The 25,698-nt window shown below is 42.4% G+C and overlaps 1 protein-coding gene across 1 annotated transcript in view; it reads right to left on the bottom strand.

Moving 5' to 3' along the window:
- The window catches only part of stw (straw), a 36,609-nt gene extending 11,267 nt beyond the window's left edge, over nucleotides 1-25,342 (bottom strand). The window contains exons 1-5 of the mRNA XM_067153047.2: nucleotides 25,174-25,342; nucleotides 18,470-18,690; nucleotides 16,079-16,283; nucleotides 14,549-14,733; nucleotides 6,008-6,203 (exon numbers count right to left, since the gene is read on the bottom strand). Of these exons, the coding sequence (XP_067009148.2) occupies nucleotides 6,008-6,203; nucleotides 14,549-14,733; nucleotides 16,079-16,283; nucleotides 18,470-18,690; nucleotides 25,174-25,342 (976 nt within the window). The remainder of the gene's footprint in view (nucleotides 1-6,007; nucleotides 6,204-14,548; nucleotides 14,734-16,078; nucleotides 16,284-18,469; nucleotides 18,691-25,173) is intronic.
- Between the last annotated feature and the right edge of the window lie 356 nt (nucleotides 25,343-25,698).

Raw genomic sequence — 25,698 nt, 5'->3', positions numbered from 1 at the left:
GCCCTCTTTTGGCGCCCAAAAATCTATTTGTGCTAGAGGAAAGTTAAAGCGACAGGAGAAAGAAAAAATACACATTGGATGAGTTGACGTAACTACTGGTCGTGTAATTGAGAACAAGCTTGTTCACAGTAGTACTCTTTGTTTGGGTATCTCCAGTATCGATAACTATTATTCAGTCTGATCGAGAAAGCTGTTCTCTAAGATCACATCACAAGGTTAGTAATGAATGAACCATGAGTTGAAATATTTTAGTTTTGACTTTATTTGGAGGACGGAAGTTAGCTGTAACAAACAAAACACTCACAGTCGGCAATCATCTTTTTAGATATTATGTAAGGGTTCTATTTGCCGTCACTCCAGGACATCCCCTGTAGGTGGGAAATGGAATACATCCACAGTATCCCTTGCCTTTTACCCCTCTGGGTGCGGGATACAGAATATATCCCTGGTATCCTTTATCTTTTACACCTGTGGGTGATAGTGGTTGAATACATCCAATGGATCCCCTGTAGATGGGGGCCGTAGAATACATTCACTGTACTCTCTGCCTGTCGTAAGAAGCGAATGTAGGTGGGGAGGGGGGTTCTTAACTTAAGACCGTGGGTTAGTCAACACGGCTGTTCTAGCTGAATATGGTATTGTCTTCACTTACTTGTGCTAGAATTCTCACTTTTATCATTTCGTATCCTAACTCCCTTGGTCAACTCTAATTCTCTTCCGACCCAACAATGTTCAGTTTGCGAGACGTAGGGAGTCTTTCATCTTCACGCCCTTCACAGTTCTTTCCTTTCCTTTCCTTTCCTTTCCTTTCCTTTCCTTTCCTTTCCTTCACCGATACATTCAAACTTCGAAAGGTAGGTTTTCTTCATTTTTAACTTCTTCACTTTCGCCTGGCCGCCTGTTCCTCATTTTTTGTTTAGGCGGAATGAACCTCAGGGCTAAGTGCACCTCCGGATGTGGAAATCTCGTTTCTTTAATTTTTCGACTTCCTAACGGTGAATCGAACCCACGCTCTTCCGGGTGAACCGAGCACTCTTTTACCGCTTCGGTCAGGCAGACCTTTCCATTTTTTTAGTGCTAATGTCTTATTTGTCTACCACTCCATGGATACATGGTTAGCGCGCTGGCTTTTGTCCGAGGAGTGCCAGGTTCGATTCCCGGTCGGATTGGGGGTATTTTGACCTCCATTGGTTAATTCCGATGGCGTGGGGGTTGAGTGTGTGTGTCGTTTTCAGCATTAAAATTCATCATAGATAGGGCCCCATCCTCACAGACATGCAGGTCGCCTATAAGCCGTCTACTGGAAAGACTCCCAGGCCTCTCCGGAGGCCACACGCCATTACTATTATTATTATTATTATTATTATTATTATTATTATTATTATTATTATTATTATTATTATTATTTATCTACCATGCGTTACGCCACCTCATTCTTGGCCGATAAGTTGTTATTCTCTTACACTTAAATCTGCCCCAGTCGTCATTGGTACAGTAGAGTGTCTGACTCATAGTCCTAAGTTCATGGATTCGATTACGACTGATGTAGTCGATTTTTAAAGGCGGGTCAAAATCTTGGTAGGTCTGTGTGATTGCAAGATCTCTAGTGGCGCGCTCAGTGTCACCTGATAAAATGAAAATCAACTCAGGCATTCCTAGGTTCGATTCCCTTCCGGGTCGGGGATTTTAACTTCGTCTGGTTAAATTCTCCATCTCGGGAGCTGGGTGTTTGTGTTCGTCTTAAATGTATATATAAGTTCACTTCACCAAGTCAATAACATACAAAACATACAAAATTCAAAAAGTCAATTCATAATTAATGAGAAACATACACAATTGTAGCTGGCTAAATGGTCGATCGAACCGAAAACCAATTAGAAACACTCAGGCATTGTGTCCGTTCAGTAGAATTCCGCTTTCGTTGTTAGACAGCAGTAAAATCGGAATGTCGAAATTTGTACACAGACCTTCTAGATTGCACCACTTAAGAAGGTCTGCAACTTGATTGCTGAGGCTATATTATTATTATTATTATTATTATTATTATTATTATTATTATTATTATTATTATTTCTTCTTTCTTTCTTAATCCGTTTACCCTTCAAGGTTGGTTTTTCTGTCGAGCTCAGCGAGGGATCCCACATCTACCGCCTCAAGGACAGTAAACTGGAGCGTCAGAATTTAGGTCAGGGGGTAAAACTGGGAAGGAGGACCAGTATCTCGCCCAGCTGGCCTCACCTGTTATGCTGAATAGGGACCTTGTGAGGGGATGGGAATATTGGAAGGGGGATGGAATCGGCCGTGGCCTTAAGTTAGATGTAATCCCGGCATTTTCCTGGAGGAGGAGTGGGAAACCACGGAAAACCACTCCAAGGATGGCTGAGGAGGGAATCGAACAACCCTCTACTCAGTTGACCTCCCGAGGCTGAATGGACCCGTTCCAGTCCACGTACCACTTTTTAAATTTCGTGGCAGAGCCGGGAATCGAACCCAGACCTCCGGGGGTGGCATCTAATCACGCTAACTACTACACCGCAGAGGTGGACATTATTATTATTATTATTATTATTATTATTATTATTATTATTATTATTATTGTGGTAGTTGTCAAAATATATTAATCGTTTGAAAGGATAATATAACGATATATATATATACTGGAGACTGGTTTGGAATGTACCCGGACGTTTCTGTTAGAATAGACGTACCATTTCACTCCCAAGTACCTTTGTTGGATAAGATTCACGAAAAGCGATCACGCTCTTTAAGTATGTCGAAGTTATGGCCCTATCCATCAGCCTCCTGTTTGGTTTCACTTGTCGCAGGCGATGCAAATTTACTCACAGATTTCATTTTTTGTGAATCGGACTTCTACAACTCTCACGCAGTAACGGATGAATGCGTATATTAGTATTCGGTGAAGTATCCAGTACGTGATCGAGTTTTGGAGGTGACAAATGCCGGAAATCACTTGACGAACAACGGACCTAGCACACCTTTACTTTCATTCTTCCTCTCCATATTACTGTTGCTGCTTTCCATTCCTCGTTTTGATAGTTTCATCTCACTGCATTCTCTTCTAGGTATTCGTAGCTGCTAGGACCTGAACGGTGATAGTAGGGGGTCGAATGTGTTTATACAAAGCTATATTTTGTTCCCTGCCTGTATTTGCATGTACAACTAGGGTTTCTAATGCACATAGAACTTTGGAGCGTGGGTTGGCGACCACGGGGCTCTTAGCTGAGTCCTGGCATTGTTTCCACTTACTTGTGCCAAGCTCCTCACTTTCATCTATCCTATCCGACCTCTCTTGGTCAACTCTTGTTCTTTTCCGACCCCGACGCTATTAGGTTTGCGAGGGCTAGGGAGTCTTTCATTTTCATGCCCTTCGTGGCCCTTGTCTTCCTTTGGCCGATACCTTCATTTTGCGAAATGTCGGACCCCTTCCAATTTTCCCTCTGATTAGTGTTATATAGAGGATGGTTGCCTAGTTGTACTTCCTCTTAAAACAATAATCACCACCACCACTCTAATGCACATACGGTGATTTTTTAAACAATAAGTGTTTTCTATTAGTCATATTCTATTAGTTTTATTTCGAGCATTGCTGTTAAAAGCGTGATATTTGAATCATATTGGGGCAGTTTGGTGGCAGCTCTAGCTGTACATTTACAATAGTAAGTAAGAAAAGAGAGAATTCATTGCGACGGTCAATATCTTTCTCATATGACGATTTGAAGAAAAATCTCGTTATACAGTTCAATGCCACCCGTGAAGGAGAATAGAATCTAAATTTGATATGTATTGCAGTTCATTGAAAATGTTCTAATTCGTTTAAGTTTATGTTTGTTGTTCAGTTTATAATTTAACATTTGGACTCTTCCTTTATCATTCTAAAATTGTAAATATAAGATTCGTTTCTAGCCCTCTTGAATTCTATTTTTCTTCAGTATCAAACTCCCAACATTGGATGTAAAAATAGTTCGACTTTTAAAATGTTACATAATTCTCTTGCATAACTTTCTTTAGAGGTAGGCCTACCGTTCAGTCTCATGTAATCTGTTTGATAACTGAGTCATTGAAAACGGATTTCACTTAAATGTGTGTACTGAGAAAACTAATACGAAGATAACTAAAAGTATATAATTAGGCAAGAATTCACCGTAACACATTTTATAGTTGTGATTTCTAATTTATAAAGGGCCATATATAGTCAATTTGTGGGTTGTATTTGGTCATTTTTGAGTCGTATTTTGTCATATTTGCTTGCAGTTTAGACGATTTTTGGGGGCTAAGTGGTTCCTAGAAGAATTCATAATAATCCGGGTTAAGCTCCTCCTTTAATTCAGAACCGACCAGAACACTGTGCAAGAGTGTAGTGGCCTACTACAAATTTCCCCCACATCATCCTCACCTGCCTATTCCCAGTGTACCTTTACCCTCGTCTCACATCTTTCCTAGAGAGATAGGTTTGAATGCAGGCAAGCCATACCGCAAAATTAGGATTATTTATTTCTGGATGGTGTTAAGGACAGAAAAATGTAAAACTTCTTTCGTGATTGTCATTGATATCAAAAGAGTTAAATGTTGCGTCTAGTGACGCAAGTCTATCCAAGTTCCCTAGGTTCGACTTGAAGAACAGTAAGGGACAAATCAACGTTTGATTAATCCGAAAGTTATGTACGATGTTCCGAAACTAGTGCTCAGTGCTTAGTGAATCAAAGTTCGTAACTTTCTAAACACTGGATTGGAATATTATTATTTTATCTCCTTAAACTACCGACGACACTACCTGCTCTTTCAACTCATATAGTATTAGGTTTGCGAAGTTTACAATATCACCCATGGGTTCGCGAATTCCAAGGTGAGGAGCGGTGTCCATGGGATCCAACTAAGTTTGACGTTGTTTTCCCTTACTTTGCCAGATTTCTAACCAACATTTCTTCTTGTCCTCTGATCCTAGTGGTACTTAATTTAATAATCCATTTCCGCAACTTCCATGGCCTTCTCTTTCTTTAACCCTTACCCACATTCTTCGGGGACTCTCTCTGTGGGTGGTAGAATACATCCACTGTATTCGCTGTCTCACAGGCTCTCAACTTGGGAGCGTAGCCTGGCGACCATGGGATCTCCTAATTTCTATCTGGTCAAGTGAGGCCTACGGAGTCTTTCATTATCACACCCTTCACGGACTTTTGCTTTCTTTTATCGATAATTTTATTCTTCGGAGGGTCATACCTCTTCTACAGTTTCCCTCTGGTTGTTGTCAAGAGAGTATGGTTGCCTAGTTGTACTTCTTAAAACAATAATCACCACCATCTCATTCTTGGAGGGGTCGAAACACATCCTCTGTCTTCTACGTCTAACGTAAAGAGGGGATGATGAACCTGTTTCCTTGCCATTAATAACAAAAATCACTACTACTAGCATATGGAGTCCATATTTTCGGTTTTCAGCACCCTTATTCTTTTATGGCTCAGAACTCGCCCTCTTTCTGCTAGACCAAAGTTGAGAGGAGATGGTTATCTTCTATTCTCTCTTAGAACAATAAGTACCTTCACCATCCATCAATAAACTTCACAAAAGATTACCAGTTTCGTGTTTTAGTCTTACAACTCTTGCTTTAGATAGTTCATTGACGTTTCTAAAGTTTGTTTTTCTCTATCCAGCCAGCTGATTTAAAACCAATGTTATTTATCCGACCCAGACTGTATAAGGCTTTCGATATCTACGCAGTCTTTTACTTTTAGACCCATTAAGACCTTTCTCTTTCCCTTACAGATACCTTATCTAAGAAGGATTTGACTTTTTCCGTTTTTTTTTTCTACGATAAGAGTTTAGAGAAAGTGGCTATCTTAATCTTAATCCTCTAAAATATCTCAACTGTCGTACAGTCTCAGCCGTTACTGATATTGAAAGTCAACCCTCCCACTATTCCTATAAACTTCATTGTTCACTGTGTTGCATTCAGGTTAGATCTCTTTTTATCACCATATATAGTACGTACCAAGGTAGCGGTTGTATTGGTGTGGTCTGAACAGCTCCTCAGGTCTGTAGAACAAGAAACGGAAGGGTAAAAAGATCTTGACGTCAGGCCTCTCCTGCAGGAGTCCTTCATCAATATGTCGGGCATTCTTCAGCTGACTGATACAGACAGCGTCTGTCCTGGGTCGATCACAAACGGCGTCCAGTGGGTTCAGCACCTGAAACAGAGTAACAGGTTAACAATCAACTGTAGGTTTCGCAGATCGTGGAGGCCAAGAAATGTTTGCCCCTACACTAGTAACATTTTGAACTGAATAGCTCTTATACGGAATACTGTTTTAGTAAGTTCATTGAGTCACCTGAAATAGGATAGTATACTTACGAAGGCACCGTAAGGAAGAAATGTGAAAGAGCGAATTATTGGAGTAGATCATTATTATTATTATTATTATTATTATTATTATTATTATTATTATTATTATTATTATTATGATAAATAATCGACATTCTAAACTTCGGACCGCAGGGATCCGACTAAGTTGTGGCATTTTAGCCGTCTGTAAATCGATTTCTGTTACTTGGAGCTGGAAACTCGTTCTGTGACCAAAATTCCTATAACTCGCTCTCTCTCTCTCTCTCTCAAACACACACACACACACTCGCATGACACCAATATCCTCAGGACGTAAGGGTGGTCGACTTCGTCCACGGTATCCCTTACCGGGCGTAAGAGGCGATTGAAAGGGAGACCCGAGGTTCTCAACTTGGGAGCCCAGGTTGACGACCACGGGGCCCTTAGCTGAGTCCTGGCATTGCTTTCACTTACTTGTGCCAGGCTCCTCACTTTCATCTATCCTATCCGACCTCTCTTAGTCAACTCTTGTTCTTTTCTGACCCCGACGGTATTACGTATGGAGGCCTAGGGAGTCTGTCATGTTCACGCCCTTCATGGCCCTTGTCTTCCTTTGACCTATACCTTCATTTCTTGAAGTGTCGGATCCCTTCCATTTTTTCTCTCTGATTAGTGTAATATAGAGGATGGTTGCCCAGTTGTACTTCCTTTTAAAACAATAATCACCACCAGCACCACCACCTCCACTGGTTAACTCTTGCTCTTTTCCTACTCAGCAGTATTAGCATTGCGAGGCCTAAAGTGTGTTGCATTTTCACGGCCTTCGTAGCCCTTCCCTTTCTTTTGCCGATACCTACATTCTTCGAAGGATCGGAAATGTTCCTTTTCCCCTCTGATTAGTGTTAACAGAGGATAGTTGCCCAGTTGTACTTTCTCTTAAAACAATCATCATAACCACTGAAGCGAAATAATTCAAAATAAAGTTGTTCTCCGGATTCAAACACGAATTATCCCTCCCTAGGATCGTCAGCAGGCGAACTTTCACAGCCCTAGAAGACTTCAATGAAAACAATGGAACTCAATGCTGTTGGTTGCCAAATGAATAACTTGACATGTAAATGAATAATCAAATTTCCTGGACTCTTTCGGGGGAAATAATCGTCAAAGTGTTCAGTTATGGGTGAAATGATGTATGTGCTAACACTCAATAAACAGGAAAGATCTGCATGTTGATACTCTACAAAGTGAATTATCAGCATAATGCCCGGTTGAGGCCGATCTGTCAAAGTTACACATGTGCGTGACTGCCTTCTCACTGTTCGATTCATGATCACTTGATCGCCACTCCTATTGGCTTCCTGGCCCATTAACTAGATTCAAATGTTGCTGGTTGTCAAATTATTAAATTGATGTGTAAGTAATTTAATTCCCTGGAGTCTTTTTCGAGCAAAAATAATCGTCAAAGTGTTCAGTTATAGGTGAAATGATCTACTGTGTATACAAACACTCAGTAAACAGAAGAGATCTGCGTGTTGATGCTCTTTAAAGTGAATCATCATCGTAATGATAGAATGAGACCGATGTGTCAAAGTTACACACGTGCGTGACTCTCGTTGCCCGATTCATGCTCACTTGAGACGCCGCTTCGATTGGCTTCCTGGGCCATTAACTAGACTGATTAGACTAGATACTTTCTAGCAGGTATTAGTAACCGGTTTTCAGCGTTCTCTTTCTCGGCGTTTTTTGTCTATCGACAAGTTCCGTGAGTAAAATTCTATTCTAAATAAACCAGTCCATCACTTGTCTTAGGGAGGATTCAGTGAGGAATGTTTCAGAGAATCTAGATTTTACTTTTTTCTACTTAAGTCAGGCTAATCTTTGACGTTTTTCTTGCGCGATCCCTCATGACTATGCTGATACAACAGCGTTAGATTTGCGAGGCCTCTTCCCGAATGGTTCTCAACTGGAGAAGAATATCTCCACAGCATCCCTTGCCTGTCATGAAATGGCGTATGGCTTTTAGTGCCGGGAGTGTCCGAGGACAAGTTCGGCTCGCCAGATGCAGGTCTTTTGATTTGACTTCCGCAGGTGACCTGCGCGTCGTGATGAGGATGAAATGAAGATGAAGACGACACTTACACCCAGCCCCCGTACCAGCGAAATTAGCCAATTAAGGTTAAAATTCCTGACCCTGTCGGGAATCGAACCCGAGACACCTGTGACCAAAGGCTAGCACGCTAACCATTTAGCTATGGAGCCTGTAGTAAGAGGCGACTAAGAGGGGTAATCATCACAGGCTCTCAACTTGGGAGTGTGGGGCAGGTTTTCACGAGACCCTTAGCTGAATCAGGGGCTGCCTGGCCGAGGCGGTAAAGGCGTGCTCGGTTCGCCCGGAAGGACGTGGGTTCGATTCCCCATCAGGAAGTCATAAAATTTAAGAAACGAGATTTCTACTTCCGGAGGTGCATATGGCCCTGAGGTTCACACAGCCTACACTAAAAATGAGTACCAGGTTAATTCCTGGGGGCAAAGGCGGCCGAGCGTAGAGCTAACCACTCTACCCCATCACGTGCCGCGGTTAACAAGGGTGGAAGCCTTTACCTTCCACTCCTCCAAGGACCTTCATGGCCTGTACGAAGGTGTCTTTGTCTTTGTCCTTAGCTGAATCTGGTATTGTTTCAATTTAGTTGCGGCAGCCGCCTCGCTTTCATCTTTCCTGTCCGATATCCCTTGTTCAATTCTTGTTCTCTTCCAACCCCGTAGGTGTAAGGTTTCCAAGGCCTAAGGAATTCTTCGTTTTCACGCCCTTCGTAGCCTTCCCTTTCATTCGCTAATACTTTCATTCTTCGAAGCATCTGACCTCTTTCACTTTTCCTTCTGTTTAATTTAGAGAAGGACTAGTTGCCTCTCCGTACTTATCCTTAAACAATCACTAACACCATCCTGGAGGAGTCTGAAGTGGCAACGGTGTGGATACTAATTGAATATGGCTTTACTTCCACTTATTTGTGACAGGATTTTCACTTTCTTTCTCCCGTCCGAGTTTTCTTGAATATTTTCTTTTCTTCAGATCCCAACTATATTTACTTGAACTAGTTTTATATTTTAATGTCTTTCTTTTGCGAAACATTCATTCTTCAAATGGTCGAAACTCTTCTTTCTAATTCTTTGTTTAGCGTTAGGAGGAGATAATTATCACGTTGTAAATCCCCTTAAAACCATAATCATCCCTACCACCATTGATCCCTATTGACATAAATATTGACAAAAAATATGCCTTATGGCTGGTGGCCACCTGAAAATTTTCGTCACGAAATTAGCGGTACAAAATATTTGAGACGATGTTACCTGGCAGCCGTGTAGGCTGTGATGTGAAATACTGATAGATGGCCATGACCTTAGAGACATATTTTTCAAGAGGGGCGTTAGAGTACAGATGGTTGATGTGACGGGGTGTGATGTGAAATATTGATGGATGGCCATCACTGAGACATATAGAATACTCTTTCATCAAATTATGATCATTTGATTTCTCCAAAGAGAAATTTGACACCACTTTTCTCCTCTGTCCCCGACACTTTGAAACTTCAAGTGAATCATTGGCTCCTGCCACGTTAAAGAACTTCGGAGTGGCAAAATACCCACACCCTGCCATTTGTTAAAAATTGTATTGATCGTTGGGACGTTAAACTAATTAATAACGAAGAATCCCCTGGCTCATACAGCATATTAAAGGCCTTGGTCTGCCAAGACGATTCTGCCCAGCCATATGGCTTACAGTTATTGGCGTGTCACGTGGTTAGGCGTAACGACGTCCTCAGTTGTATTGGTTGGCTTTTGTAATCGAGTTCGCTGCCTCTCATGCCCTCAATTGAACTCATGAAGCTGAATGGACCATGTTCATGCTTGGACTGGCTGGGAATCAAACCAGAGACCTCAAGGTACCCCTATAATGTTGTTCGTCCAACCCTTGTCCCGTTTCCCTACGGGGTCGGGTATGAGGTGAGATGAATCTGTCGTGGCGGGTTTTTATGACCGGATGCCCTTCCTGACGTCAACCTTATCAGAGGAGTTAATGAAATGAAATGAATGACGTGATATATGATAGTAGGGAGAGGGTGAAACCCGGTGCCGGCACATAGCCTACTCCTGTCGAATAGCACCAAGGGGTCTGCTCAAGGCTTAACGTCCCCATCCGACGGACGAATCACCATCAATAGCGTCATATGCCCTCACTCCATATGAGCACTGCGGAGAGGTTTGGAATTTAATCCAGTCTTTTTGGCACGCAATCTAGTGATTAGAAATTTTATACACCTCCCCTACCCTGCCGGCCAACATTCTGATCGTGAAATTCTTTTCGACCAACGGGACTCGAACCCGCTAACCTCGGTGTCAGACCGTTTAGACTTTAGCGCCCTGACGATCATGGCCACCAGGCGGGCAAATAATAATAATAATAATAATAATAATAATAATAATAATAATAATAATAATAATAATAATAATAATAATAATAATACAGATATTTTGACATTCGTGTTTTTCCTCCTATCGCTTTTCCCACTCTGGCGCGATGACGTCAACCTTTTTTGTGGAGGCATGTATTCACCACTGCGTATTTCTGTGGCGATAGGTAGTGTGGTGTGTTGTGTGAATATGAAGAGGAATGTGTTGGCATCAACACAAACGCCTACTCCCAGAGCTGTAGGATTTAACTGTATGCAGTTCCAAACTCCGGCCCGGCTGAGAATCGAACCCAGGGCCCTCTGAACCCAAGGCCAGTTGGCTGACCATTCAGCCAATGAGCCGAACTTGTTTTGACACATTAAATTATTTCGTTAAAAAAAGTAATATTGAGCAACTTAACATACTTTTCATCAAATATAGCGAAGACGTACGTCTTAATTTCTGGATGGATCGCAGACTAAATTCTGTACTTAGAAAGACTCATGATACATAGAAGTTACATATTTTCAATTATAGTACTTACTGCAATAATGATGGCGTAATGGTAGCGAAAGTGAATGACGTATCTGCTACAGGAGGAAGGCAGTAGAAGTGATTTGTGCAAGGAACAACAAACTTTCACGGCCGTTGCTACAATGTTCATGGCGTAACATTGACTGCCGGTTGAAGAGACTTATCAGTTTAAGTTTCCACCAAGTTAGACACACCCCGCTTGACCTAAATCAAAAGCCTGTTTCCAATAAAAAACAGAAAATGTGATCATAAAATTACTTTAGAAATCAGAAATTCTGCTGATTATTATTCTGATACGGTACAATGAGTAACATTTCCGCATTTTAGTAGTGAATGCAGTCATAGGTCAATTGTATTTTCACTTCATGCTGTTGAAGAATTATATGGTTAAATTCGTGCTGACCGGAAGTACGTAGGAAATATCATTATAGTCTTCTTCTTCCTCTTCTTGATCTTTTCCAAATTATGACATGTTTCCACTTACTTGTGTCAGGCTCGTCGCTTTTATTTTTCCTGTCCAACCTTCCTCGGTCAACTCTTGTTTTCTTCCGACCTCGAAGGTATTAGGTTTGCGAGGCCTACGGAGTCTACCATTTTCACGTCCTTTGTAATCCTTCCTTTTTTTGTTGATACCTTTATTCTTCGAAGGATCAGACCTCTTCCTTTTCCCTCTGATTAATGCCAAGAGAGGGTGGTTGCCTTATGGTACTTCCTCTTAAAGCTACCAAACTCTGTAGGGGCACTGAGACCTTGAATTTGATATGGAGGCTTGTGTAGGCCTACTTGCTGAACTAGAGGGCTCAGGGTCTACCATGCTAGATTGACCTCGGAGTACAGCCAGACTAAATAACGTTTTTTCCGCGAGTTGTATGAGAGTTTCCTGTACATTTCCTGTACATTTCCTTCTTCATATCGATTCTTTTCTGTCCTATATTAACCACCTGAAATTTTAATTCTCCTTCTGTCTAGTCAGTTTCTCTGCCTCAAATTGTACCCCATGTGGGTGAAAACACAGATGAAATCCACGGCATTCCCCGCCTGAAGTTACAAGACCCTCCAGGAGCTGTCATCTTCGGCAACAGTGAGGGCTCCAGCTGAGTTTGACATCGCTTCAACTTCCTCTCACGAGGCTCCCTTTTTCATATTTCCGATTCGACCTCCCTAGGTTAGTTCTCGATTTCTTATGACACCGATGATATTCTATTTGTGAGGTTTAGGGAGACATTGATTTTCACTGTCATGAACTTCCCTTTCAATATTGCCTATGCTGTACCTAAATTCTTCGAAGAGCCGAACCTGTTCCTTTTTCTCTCTCCTCATTAGAAAAATTATGCGGCTACTAAGGCCTGCATATCCTTTTCCTCTCTGGGACCCTATCTGTGATGAATTCTAGGGATGAAGACAGCACACACACCCAGCCCCCGAGCCATCGCCATTAAACAATGAAGGTTAAAATCCCCGACCCGGCCTGGAATCGAACCCGGGACTCTCTGAACAAAAGGCCATCACGCTAACCATTTAGCCATGGAGCCGGACTTCGTCTTATTGTTAAGAGGAGATGGTTGCCCAGTTGTACTTCCTATTAAAAATAATCCTTCAACAGCTCTTTTCATTTCGTGTGTAGAATGTAGATGCTATGGCTTCACATCTCTCTTCAAGCATAGCACTGTTATCATGGAATACATACCCTGCGGCAGAATATATCGTAAGATTTACTTTAGGGATCCTATCAATTGGTCATATTTTTCTGAGACATACATTGCAGTCACGTTCCTCAGTTGAGTCTGATGTTTTTTTCACCCACATATGCCAGGCCCTACTCTGTATGGCTCCTTGATTGAATGATCAGCCTACTGGTCTTCGATTAACAGGGCGCCGGGTACGATTCCCGGCTGGTCCGTGGATTAACTGTGTCTGGTTAATTTCTCTGACTCTGGGAATTCTCTTGATCTGCACACCACACGATCAACCACTACAGAAAACACACAACAGTTATTACATCCCTCCACATAGGGTGGAAGTGAAGAAGGGCATCTGGTCGTAAAACTGAACCAAATCAACGCAAGTGTCGACTCCATGAAAATTCGGGAAAATGGCCAATAATTAGAAGATGCTTGACTCCTCACATTCGTCATTCCTGTTTTACTTCGCTTGATCAACTTTTGCCGTTTTCGACTCTCCTGCGGTATTACAATTGGGAGCACAATGGCTTTTTAATTTCCCTGTAATTTATATCAGGAATTTTTTACTCGATACCCAATTCCTTGACAGGCATAAAATTTGCTTCCAATTACCTGTGAAAGGTACTTGCCTTTTCATTCTAATCCCATTTCTTTTAGTCAACTCTAGGTCTTGTCCAATCCCAAGGTTTTTAGATTTGCGATTTCGAAGGAGTACGCCTTTTATGACACTTCTCTATCTTTAGTCGATACATTTAATCTTTAGAGGTCCCCCTGTGGGTGGGGGGCGGTAGAATAACACCCACGGTATCCCTGCCTGTCGTAAGAGGTGACTTAAAGGGGTCCCAAGGGCTCTGAACTTTGGAGCGTTGGTTGGCGATCACGGGGCCCTTAGCTGAGGCCTGGCATTGCTTCCACTTACTTGTGCCAGGCTCCTCTCTTTCATCTATTCTATCCGACCTCCCTTGGTCAACTCTTGTTCTTTTCCGACCCCGACCCTATTAGGTTTCCGAGGGCTAGGGAGTCTCATTTTCACGCCCTTCGTGGCCCTTGTCTTTCTTTGGCCGATACCATCATTTTTCGAAGTGTCCGTTCCCTTCCATTTTTTCTCTCTGATTAGTGTTACACAGAGGATGGTTGCCTAGTTCTACTTCCTCTTAAAACAATAATCACTACCACCACCACTACCACCTAATCTTAAGAGGGTTCAGCCTATTCCGTTTTCTCCTACGATGAGTGTTAGGAGGGAGCGGTAATTCCGACTGAGGCAAAAAGTATCACCACCCAAGTTTCACACCAATCATATCCAAGTATTAATGTCTAATTTATTCATCCTTGAGACTCTTAAGATCTAACAACACCTGATACTGCCCATAACTTCTCTTTATTTTTCCTAACTGCCCTGCTGCGAAGCACCGTCAGTTAAGCAACAGCTATCTGCATTCATTTGGAAATGGGTAGGCTACTTTAATCATTGTACATATAATAGCTCATTCACCAGTCATCTCACACTCTAAGTCTAAGCAATGAATATTCCACTCGTACTTACGACTCCTTGAGGCAGTCCCACGTCATAAGTTGGTCTCTGTGTGCTGGGCTCATAAGGTCCTCGGGCATACCTCAGGACGGCCAACTGCTGGGCTCGCTTGGCACCACACTCACCCAGGCCTCGAACCTGTATCCAGTAGGCGTCTACGGGCTGATCCGCATTGATCACGAAGTCGTATCGCTCTCCTGTAAACAGGAAATGAAAGTAAGGAACTTGTTTCATAATACAATCAGTTATTTTAATATCTGCCTCACAACTTTTATAATCGGTAGCTAACACTTTCTTTGCATAAAAGGACATTATTACATCTATACATGATTAGTATTTGCTATATCAGTCCTAGTCAGCCAACCGCTAATGAAATGAAATGGCGTAAGGCTTTTAGTGCCGGGAGTGTCCGAGGAATGTTCGGCTCGCCAAGTGCAGATCTTTCGATTTGACGCCCATAGGCGACCTGTGCGTCCTGATGATGATGATGATGATGATGAAGACGACACTTACACCCAGCCCCGTGCCAGCGAAATTAACCAATGATGGTAGAAATTCCCGACCCTGCTGGGAATCGAACCCGGGACCCCTGTGATCAGAGGCCAGCACGCTAATCACTTAGCCATGGAGCCGGACAACCAACCGGTGAGATATTGTCATTGCTTCAGGAATCGTGTGATCAGAAAATCATTCCAATATAATGTGAAGCAGCATAAGTATAAAGAGGCATCGTTATAGTAATATTTACATGTCGTTGTTCGAGTCATCAGTACAAAGACTGGTTTGATGTAGCTCTCCATCACACGCTATCGCGTGCAAATCTGTTCATTTCTAAGTAACTACTACATTCTACGACTAACTTATCTGTTTGTCATATTCATGCTTTGGTCTGCTCCTACTGTTCTCACCCCCTACACTTCCTCTAAAACGAACTGAAAAAGTCCTGTATGTTTCGAGATGTCTCCTATCAACCTATTTCTTCCGGTCAGATTTCATTGAATCGTCCTCAACTCACCAGCTCGGTTCAATATCTCTCGATTCGTGTTTCTATCTACCTATCTCACATTCAGCATCCTTCTGTAACACCACATTTCTAAATAATCCGTCATATTTCTTTCTGAGCTAGCTATTGTTCATGTTTCACTTCCATAATATGCCACGATCCACACAAAGTCTTCAAAAAACGTATTTCTAATTTATATTTCAATATTTGAAGTGAGTACATTTCTTTTCTTAAGACACGCCTTTCTTGATTGTGTTAGTCTGAATTTTGTGTCCTTCTTACTCCTACCATTATTAATTATATTACCCAAATAACAATATTCATCAATTTCCTTTAGGAGTTAATTTCCTAATTATATTTACATAAATTTGTGGAAGTAGCATATTTTTATAATGCATACATTATTTAAAAAAAGTAATACATATTAACATCAGCCTGCAACATACAACAGGTATGAACAATTTTAAGAGGTGTGCTGCAAACATCATTAGTACTCTTGTAGCTATATTTATTCTATGTATAATCAGGAGATGTTTTACCTGAGAAGGATACAATGGTGTTGACGACCACGGGATGAACTGGTTCTCCGTCAGTAGCAATGATGGTGATGGTATGTCCTTGGACTGTTAACTGGGCCGGGCATACTGATCCAAATGAGTTGATGAATCGGAACCTGTATCGGCGTCCAGGAGTCATAGTGAATACTTCCAAAGGTGTGTTAGTCACAAATCCGGTGTTGGGATCCTGGAACAAAACATAACTTGATAAATGAAAATTCGAATCTTCATCCGGGAGTCATAGTGAATATTTCCAGAGAAATGTTCTTCACAAAGCGGGTATTGAGAGCATGGAACAGAACTGGATTAAAACTCTAAGCCGGCTTTCCTCAATCACAAAAAATATGACCTCGATTGCAATGCCTCTTAAGGGGAGGCCCTACTGAAATATTCGTCCAGAAATGGCCCAAAAATCGAGAATGAGATGTTGGTCCTGGAAAACAGGGATTGTCCCGGATTCTATGTACGAAAAATTGTCCCGGTCGGTTCAGTAAAATTCATCTAAGTCCTGGTTTTTACTTTTACTCATTAGGTGTTTTAATACACTGTATTATGATACAATGCTGAAACAAATTCAAACTCTGTCATCAACTAGTCACTTTCCTGCCCATCTTGTGGTAATAACTCTCATGTTGTACAACAGATAGCAGAAATATCAATCCCGGATCCAGTTAGAATATCACTTCCGATTTTGTTTCCTCTTTGTTTGATGCATGTGTTGATGAGTGGGTTCCATTTCCACGTCACCCTTGGCACTTCACTTTATGTTGAGGATGTCCACATTCTTCAAAGACTCGGAAAAATTAGTATTATTAATACTCTTAAAACAGTAATCACCACCATCATGTTTTTCGTTTTCACGACGTTCATGACCCTTCCATTTAAAGATTAGCAACAAGGTATCACACTTACAGAAAAACAACCATATTCGAATATACAGTACTAAGACCATACTTGAAAGTCAGAAACTAAGTACAAATGAACCTCGCTTATTCGGCACTCATTAATCCGGATACCGAGCTCGATAGCTGCTGTCGCTTAAGTGTGGCCAGTATCCAGTAATCGGGAGATAGTGGGTTCAAACCCCACTATCGGCAGCCCTGAATATGGTTTTCCGTGGTTTCCCATTTTCACACCAGACAAATGCAGGAGCTGTATCTTAATACAGGCCACGGCCGCTTCCTTCCCATTCCTAGGTCTTTCCTATCCCATCGTCGCCATAAGACCTATCTGTGTCGATGCAATGTAAAGCAAATAACAAAAAAAAAAAAAAAAAAAAAAAATTCGGATCGAAAATATTTTTATTTTTATTTGTACAGTATTTCTTTTACGGCGTCGACTCTTCTTGAATGTCTTTTCCGTCAAGGATAGTTAAGGACAGGAATTGGAAGTAATTCGGTCACGGTCTATCAATGGTACAGTCCCGGCATTCGCCTGGAATTGAGAATGGGAAATCGTGGAAAACCATTCCCAGGATGGCCGAGGTGGGATTCGAACCCACGCTCTTCTGAATACAACGCACTATTAATTCACTGATGGTTAATTCGAAAAGAAACCAGCGCTCCATCAGAAGAAACAATGACTCATGGAGAGGCAACAATGCAGCTGGACAAAGTGATAGCGTATTTAGAATCCTTGACTGAAACCACACTGGCAGAACTGTTAGTAAAACGTCTTCGTGATCGTGCTGCGCGCAAACGCTCTTCAAATGTAAAACAGAAAAAACTCACACATTATTTTAGTGCATACAACAGAGTCATAAATGTACGAAAAGTGTTGTGATATTTTTCTGCAATTGAAAAAAGGTATTACTGTACAACTTATGTTAATATATTATATAACATGTACTGTATTTGTTTTTAAGTGTTTTTCGGATTATCCGGATTTTCGATAATCCGGATCGGTTCCGGTCCCACTTAATCCGGATAAACGAGGTTCTTGTGTATTCCCGGACCCATGTTAATATATTTTCTCTATACAGGGTGGTTGGAAACAACATGAACTGGGTATATCAGCGTTAGAGAGTTGGCCATGCTGATAAATAATTCAAAAGAAATCATTCGATATCTCGCACCGTTGCCATTTTATCAACTGCCGAAGTTAGCCAATCAGATCACTTCGCGGGCTAATTCAAATGAGCTTTGCGAGGCCGTGTTGCTAAATCTGCACGTGGCTTATGACCGGCATGAGAGCCCCAGACGAAGAATAAGACTTCGCTGGGGGAGGGGTTTGAATACAGACCTCCGACCTGACAGCATCGCGTCGGTGATACTGGCCGAAACTAACGCTGTGTTTGTGTTTGATGCTGATTTTTTTGGCATGACTCTCAAGTCACGTGGAGACTGAGCGGTAACATGAGAGACATTTACTCACCTGGAACTGGCCCTTGCCGTTGATAAGAACGTTTTCGGGATCTTGGCCAGGGTTGACAGCTAGACGTCCAGGATAACGTTCCATAGCGTCCTCATGCATCCAGTCACTGATGAGTATCACATGGGTGGTCAAGTCGAAGTCGTACAAGTGGCTGTTGGGGTCCTGTGATGGTGCCTGGCGGACAACGATACTGCCGTAGAGACCATCCATCTTCTGAAGACCTGAATCACACCATTACAGATATTAGCATACAATTACGCTAAAAAGAAACATTGCATATATCTACTCACATTAATGAACACAGCACGCCGTGAGGACACAACACTTTGTGAGACATTTGTGGCAAACATGAGGCTTCAGCTAAGTTTACATCTGCCTCCACTCAGGGGCTTGCATCGGGTGAGAAGTTGAAAGGCGACTACAGGGAGCAAGCTGAGTCTGGCATAACCTCTTCTCTTTGTGCCTGCATCTACTCGTACATCTTTTTTTTTTTTTTTTTTTTTACAATTTGCAATACTTCGCACCGACACAGATAGGTCCTACGATGACATAGGAAAGGGCTAGGAATGGGAAGGAAGTTACTGTGGCCTTAATTAAGGTACAGTTCCAGCATTTGCCTGGTGTGAAAATTGGAAACAACGGGAAACCACCTTCGACAGTGGGGTTCGAACCCACTATCTCCCGAATACAAGCTGATAGTACGTGACCCAAGCCACACAGCCACTTGCTCGGTCGTACATCTTTCCTATATAACCATCCTTAATCAAGTCTTGCTATTATGTTCCGACCGGATGGTATTATGTCTGTGAGTCTTTCATGTTCAGGATTTTCACGGCCTTGTTCTTCCTTAAACGATATCCTCATTCTTCTAGTAGTCGATTGTTTTACCCTTTAAAAATTTTCATCACCAATCCACTACTTTCATCAGGTTATGTTACTGTAGGGTTTGTAGCTTTGAAATGTGGGAAGGGGTTATCCTATGATAGAGAGCGTATAACACTTCCCTATAAACCCTGCCTGTCTTAAACGGCGACGAAAAGGAGGGCGCTTAGGGGTTCAGGTCTTGAAAGCGTAAAGTGGCGACCTCAGGGTCTCTAAATTAGCCTGACATCGCGTCCACGTACTGGTGTTAGGTCTTCACTTTAATTCTTATAGAACCTTCCTTCGTCAATTCTTCTTATGACACCAATGGTGTTAGGTGTGCGAGGTCAAAGGACCTTACTTGTTCACTCCCTTGGCGATTCTTTTCTTTCTTTAGCGATACCTCTGTTCTTCCTTAATAAATAATAATTACGTCACACTAACTACTTTCACAGTTTTTAGAGAACCAGATATGCCGAAATGTTGTCCTACAGGAGTTGTTTTACGTACTGTAAATCTACCGACGATATTCTGACTTATTTGAGCTACTTCATATACCACCGGATTGAGCCGGAATCGGACCCGCAAACTTGGGCTTAGAAGGCTGGCGCTTTACCGTCTGAGGCACTCGAGTTAAGACGGTACGTTTATCTATAGTCTCCATCAAGTGGGAAGCGCATCGACCTCGAGAGGTTACTCAGAATCGTCCACCAAGGCTGCTGTTGTCATCCCACTCACACAATGCGCTACGGTGCACTCTGCAGCAAATTTCACTGTGTTAAAATATAAGTAATATAACTCGCGGCAATTCGAAATGCTTTACTTCGTAAAAATGACCGTCCGCCTCTGTGGTGTAGTGGTTAGTATGATTAGCCGGCACTTCCGCAGGCCCGGGTTCGATTCTCGGCTCTGCCACGAAATTTGAAAAGTGGTACGAGGACTAAAACGAGGTGCAGTCAGCATTGGGAGGTAAACTGAGTAGAGAGGGTTCGATTCCCACCTCACCCATCCTGGAAGTGGTTTTCCGTGGTTTCCCATTTCTTCTCCAGGCAAATGCCGGCCGGGATGCTAGGGGCTTTACGTCGCACCGACACAGATAGGTCTTATGGCGACGATGGGATAGGAAAGGCCTAGGAGTTGGAAGGAAGCGGCCGTGGCCTTAATTAAGGTACAGCCCCAGCATTTGCCTGGTGTGAAAATGGGAAACCACGGAAAACCATCTTCAGGGCTGCCGATAGTGGGATTCGAACCTACTATCTCCCGGATGCAAGCTCACAGCCGCGCGCCTCTACGCGCACGGCCAACTCGCCCGGTACCGGCCGGGATGGTACTAACTTAAGGCCAAGGCCTCTTCCTTGCCTATCCCTCCCAATCTTCCCATCCCCCACAAGGCCCCTGTTCAGCAGAGCAGATGAGGCCGCCTGGGCGAAGTACTGATTCTCCTTCCCAGTTCCATCCCCGACCAAATATTTCGCGCTCCAGGGCACTGCCGTTGAGGCGGTAGAAGTGGGATCCCTCACTGAGTCAGGAGGAAATCCACCCCTGGAGGGTAAACAGATTAAATAAAATAAATAAATAAATAAATCATAAAAACGACCGCATCTTAAACAGCTCCTATTTGACACAGACTATAGTTGAACTTCCTCTTAAGACAATAATCACCACCACCATCACCACTGGCGAGGAAGGTGTGAACTCCAGTTGAGTTTCAACTCAAAATATCACTATCAGACATAAGTGAAGTTACCAATCCATCGTCTTTTTGGGATTAGTGTGGGAACACCCATTGTAATCGCTGTCAGTGCCTGGACTTCAGCCTTGGAGATCCAAACGTTACAGAATCTCTCTACATCGTATTGCATTTATTCTGCTCCGTTGGGTAACTAATTTAAAACATTAAGTCTTTGAACCAGCTTCAAAGATTGACGGCACAGCTCTTCCTTCATTTTACTTCTGCTTTTCATTTCGAGCGATCTTCAATCAATCCTTGATAAAAAGTAATATTCAGGAAGCCGGTTTAAAATAATCTGTGAGAGCATTTAAACAATTACTCATGAAGATCTCCTACATTGTTAATTATTACAATTTTTTGAACTATGGATCAACATTTTTCTCCAGAAGTTTACGATTGTTCATATGAATATTCTGTCCTTCATTGAGCCGATACCTACATTCCTTGGTTGGACATCTTCCAGTTTTTCCTTTAGTTGGTATGTTATTAAGAGAGGACGGTTACCCAGATTTACCTCCTCTTAAAACAATAATCACCAACATCACCACTTTCCATCACTGGTTAATCACCCACCTGCAATTTCGGATGCACTCACGACTTTCACTATGACCCTGTGCACTTCTTCCTGTACGCTTATGGGTGTTGCGTAGGTACAACAGATGATATCGAGATATTTTCCTCATGAAACTCTTTCAAGTTCTTCCTAAAAGCAAGTCTAACCATTTTCTATTTTGTTTCATTTTACTTTCTCTCCTGTGCAGATCTTTCCCATTCGTTGTGGCAGAATGTGTTAATACGCTATTTACAGTGTAGAACATTATGAATGTTACGGCTAGGCTCAGTGTTCCAAATTCACTGTTACAATAGCTTGTTTATGATGAACAGGGATGAGTAGTTGAGATGGCAGAAATATATCGAAAGATTTCTCAGCTCAAGTTGGCGGGTTCGATCCCGGCTCAATCCGGTGGTATTCGACAATGCTCGAAACGTGTTCACAGATTTACCGGCACGTAAAAGAACTTCTGCAGAAAACATTTCCGGCACCCCTGTTAATAATAATAATAATAATAATAATAATAATAATAATAATAATAATAATAATACGGCCTGAGTTACCGTGCTTACCCCATGTGGGAGGGGGCGGTAGAATACGCCCACGGTATACCCTGCTTGTCGTAAGAGGTGATTGAAAGAAGCTCCAGGGTCTCTCTCATCTTGGGCGCCCCAGCTGAGCCTGATATTGTTTTCACTTAATTATGCCAGTCTCCTCACTTTAATCTTTCCAATCCGACCTCCCTTTGTCAACCCTTATTCTCTTCCGACCCCAGTGGTATTAGGTTTACGAGGCCTAGGGAATATTTCATATTCACGCCCTTTGCGGCACTTCCCTTTCTTTTTTCGAAAGGCTGGACCTCTTTCCTCTCTGGTTACTGTTAATAAAGGATGGTTGCCTCAGTAGTACTTCTTCTTATAACAATCTCTCAAATTACAGCTACTTTAGGGAAATATATGATCTGGATATTAGGATTAAATTATCAGAGATGTCTTTAGACGTATCGAAAGAAAGGCCATATTGGCCTATACTTCCCTTTTCCTGTAAATCCCTCAATTATTATTATTATTGGCTTCGTAAGCCTTATGATAATACGGTAGCGAAAGTGAACATTAGAACAGATGGTTCAGCTGTGGTTGTTACTATATTTACCCGAGGTTATGGGAGTGACACGAACGTACGAAAATGTGAGTCATTTTATGTCGTAACCATAGGAATAGTTCAGATTTTTTGAAATAACACATATTATTCGAAGCCTATAGAAGATGGCGTGTAATATTTTATAATGTAGCAAGAGTATGTAATATTTCAGTAGCCTATGTGTTAGACCGCCGGCCCCGTGGTGTAGGGGTAGCGTGCCTGCCTCTTACCCGGAGGCCCCGGGTTCGATTCCCGGCCAGGACAGGGATTTTTACCTGGACCTGAGGGCTGGTTCGAGGTCCACTCAGCCTACGTGATTAGAATTGAGGAGCTATCTGACGGTGAAATAGCGGCCCCGGTCTAGAAAGCCAAGAATAACGGCCGAGAGGATTCGTCGTGCTGACCACACGACACCTCGTAATCTGCAGGCCTTCGGGCTGAGCAGCGGTCGCTTGGTAGGCCAAGGCTCTTCAAGGGCTGTAGTGCCATGGGGTTTGGTTTGGTTTATGGGTTAGACCGTCTACAGTTACTGCCTCCTACTTACGTACGAATCACCATGATGATAATACTGTTCTAAACTTTAAAATATACCCTAATATTTTGTCCATACTCGAAATTCATGCTTGAAGCAATAGTTGCGTCTGGGCAGTATGCAGGCTGACGTGGAAAGATAAGCACGAGTCATTGCAAGAAGTTAAACGTGAGATTTAGAAAAGCATCTGGCAATGATCAATGATACGGAACTTCTAAAAATAAAAATAATAATTTTGAACCCTCTGTGTTAATCATGATAGGTATTGCAATATCTATACTGAGGGACTCTATCGGAATATTGAGGCACTACTCCTGTGTGCACCGAGCGAATTGGCCGCGCTGTTAGAGTTGCGCAGCTGTGAGCTTGCATCCGGGAGATAGTGGGTTCGAATCCCACTGTTGGCAGCCCTGAAGATGGTTTTCCGTGGTTTCCCATTTTCACACCAGGCAAATGTTGGGGCTGTACCTTAATTAATGCCACGGCCGCTTCCTTTCCACTCCTAGGCCTTCCCTACCCCATCGTCGCCATAAGACCTATCTGTGTCGGTGCGACGTAAAACACATAGCAAAACAAACTCCTGTGTGCTCTATCGTTGCCCTCTAGTAGAGGTATACTAGAGGGCGATGGCTATATTTACTCACTGTCTGGATTACAAAAATATGCCCAAGCTTTAGTGATTACCTGTGACTGTTGAATTTCGCGTACGAAAATCATATTATGTCAGGATGCTCTTTGTCTCCATGGCAGCCTGCTTTGGATGTAGGAATAATTCAAAATTAAAAAGTCACTAATGGCGCCTATTTAATCTTTCCTATCCGAGGCCTAGCGAGTCGATTCCCGGCCAGGTTAGGGATATTTACCTGGATCTGAGGGCTGGTTCGAGATCCACTCAGCGTACGTGATTACAATTGAGGAGCTCTCTGACGGTGAGATGAGGGCACCAGTCTAGAAAAAAAGAAAAAAAACGGTCGAGAGGATTCATCGTGCCGACCACACGACACCTCGTAATCTGCCGGCCTTTGGGCTGAGCAGCGGTCGCTTGGTGGGCCATGTTCTTTCGCGACTGTTGTGCCATCGTGTTTGGTTTGGTTTTTTGATGTACAATTGTTAATTTGTGTATAATTTGCTACGTTTAATAATAATAATAATAATAATAATTTCGTGTGGCTATTTCTAGCCGAAAGGCAGACCCCGGGTGGGCGGCATCTGCCATGTGGAGGATAGTGTTATATGTGGTGTGCGAGTTGCAGCGATGTTGGGGACAGCACAAACACTCAGCCCCCGAGCCCCTGGAATTAACCAATGAAGGTTAAAATCCCCGACCCGGCCGGGAATCGAACCCGGGACCCTCTGAACCGCTGACCATTCAGCCAATGAGTCGGACTAAACTCGTGTCCTCGTCCCGAGGTGGTGCAGCTCTTTTCAGGCACACCCCTATTGGAGGTGAGCTGCATGTATCATTCCAACGACATACCAGCCCTCCTGCCATTCTTAAATTTCTGGCAGTACCGGGAATCGAACCCGGGCCTCCGAGGACGGCAGCTAATAACACTAACCGTTACGCTACGGATGCGGACTACGTTTAATAGGAACCATCGTTGTGGTTCTCTTATTTGTTCCTACACTAGCACAACTGGAACTGGTGTACTTATACGCAAGGAGGAAAGAACTCGATAAACATTTGTTATGTAACTTAATATTAAACATTCATACGTATCTCAAAAGTGGCTCATTTGCAGACCCATGTTTACTGGGACTATTTCTTCTTGTGAACATTCTTGATCCTCACATTTTGTACCATCACTTACGAATCACGACGAGAATTCGATTAGCCTAAATTAAGAATAAATTATAATAAATCCTGGATTTGAGAGTTTTAGTACCTGTATGGGCATGCCAGAAGTGAGTACCGGCATTGCCTGCTGTCCACTGGTAACGGAAGGTGTTTCCTTGCTGAATAGGGCACTGAGTCACGAAAGGCACACCATCGGAGTATGGAGTTCCTCGCTGCCAAATACCGTGCCAGTGGATAGTGACTTCCATACCTTCCATAGAATTCTCCACGTCGATAACTACCTTGTCATTTTCACAGACCTGGAACAGTACAATCTGTCATGAAAATCCATACAGCTGAAAGGGAGAACATGATAATGAAAATATTTATTATTATCTGGCTAGTGTGGACCATAGAATCATCTAACAAAACATTATAAAATTTAAAACTGTTCAGATGAGTGGCATATTCCCAAGAACTTTTAAAATAATAAAAATTATCGACAGTAACTTAGAATGTATCTATATTCGTAACAGGACTTCATCACTTCTTTACTAATTAATTCAAAGTTAGAATATATTAATAATAATAATAATAATAATAATAATAATAATACACTTGCTACTATAGAAAT

Source organism: Anabrus simplex, chromosome 8 (assembly GCF_040414725.1).
Source record: "Anabrus simplex isolate iqAnaSimp1 chromosome 8, ASM4041472v1, whole genome shotgun sequence".
NCBI lineage: Eukaryota > Metazoa > Arthropoda > Insecta > Orthoptera > Tettigoniidae > Anabrus > Anabrus simplex.
The sequence above is the reverse complement of the archived record's forward strand: the minus strand, read 5'-3'. Positions and strand labels throughout refer to the sequence as shown.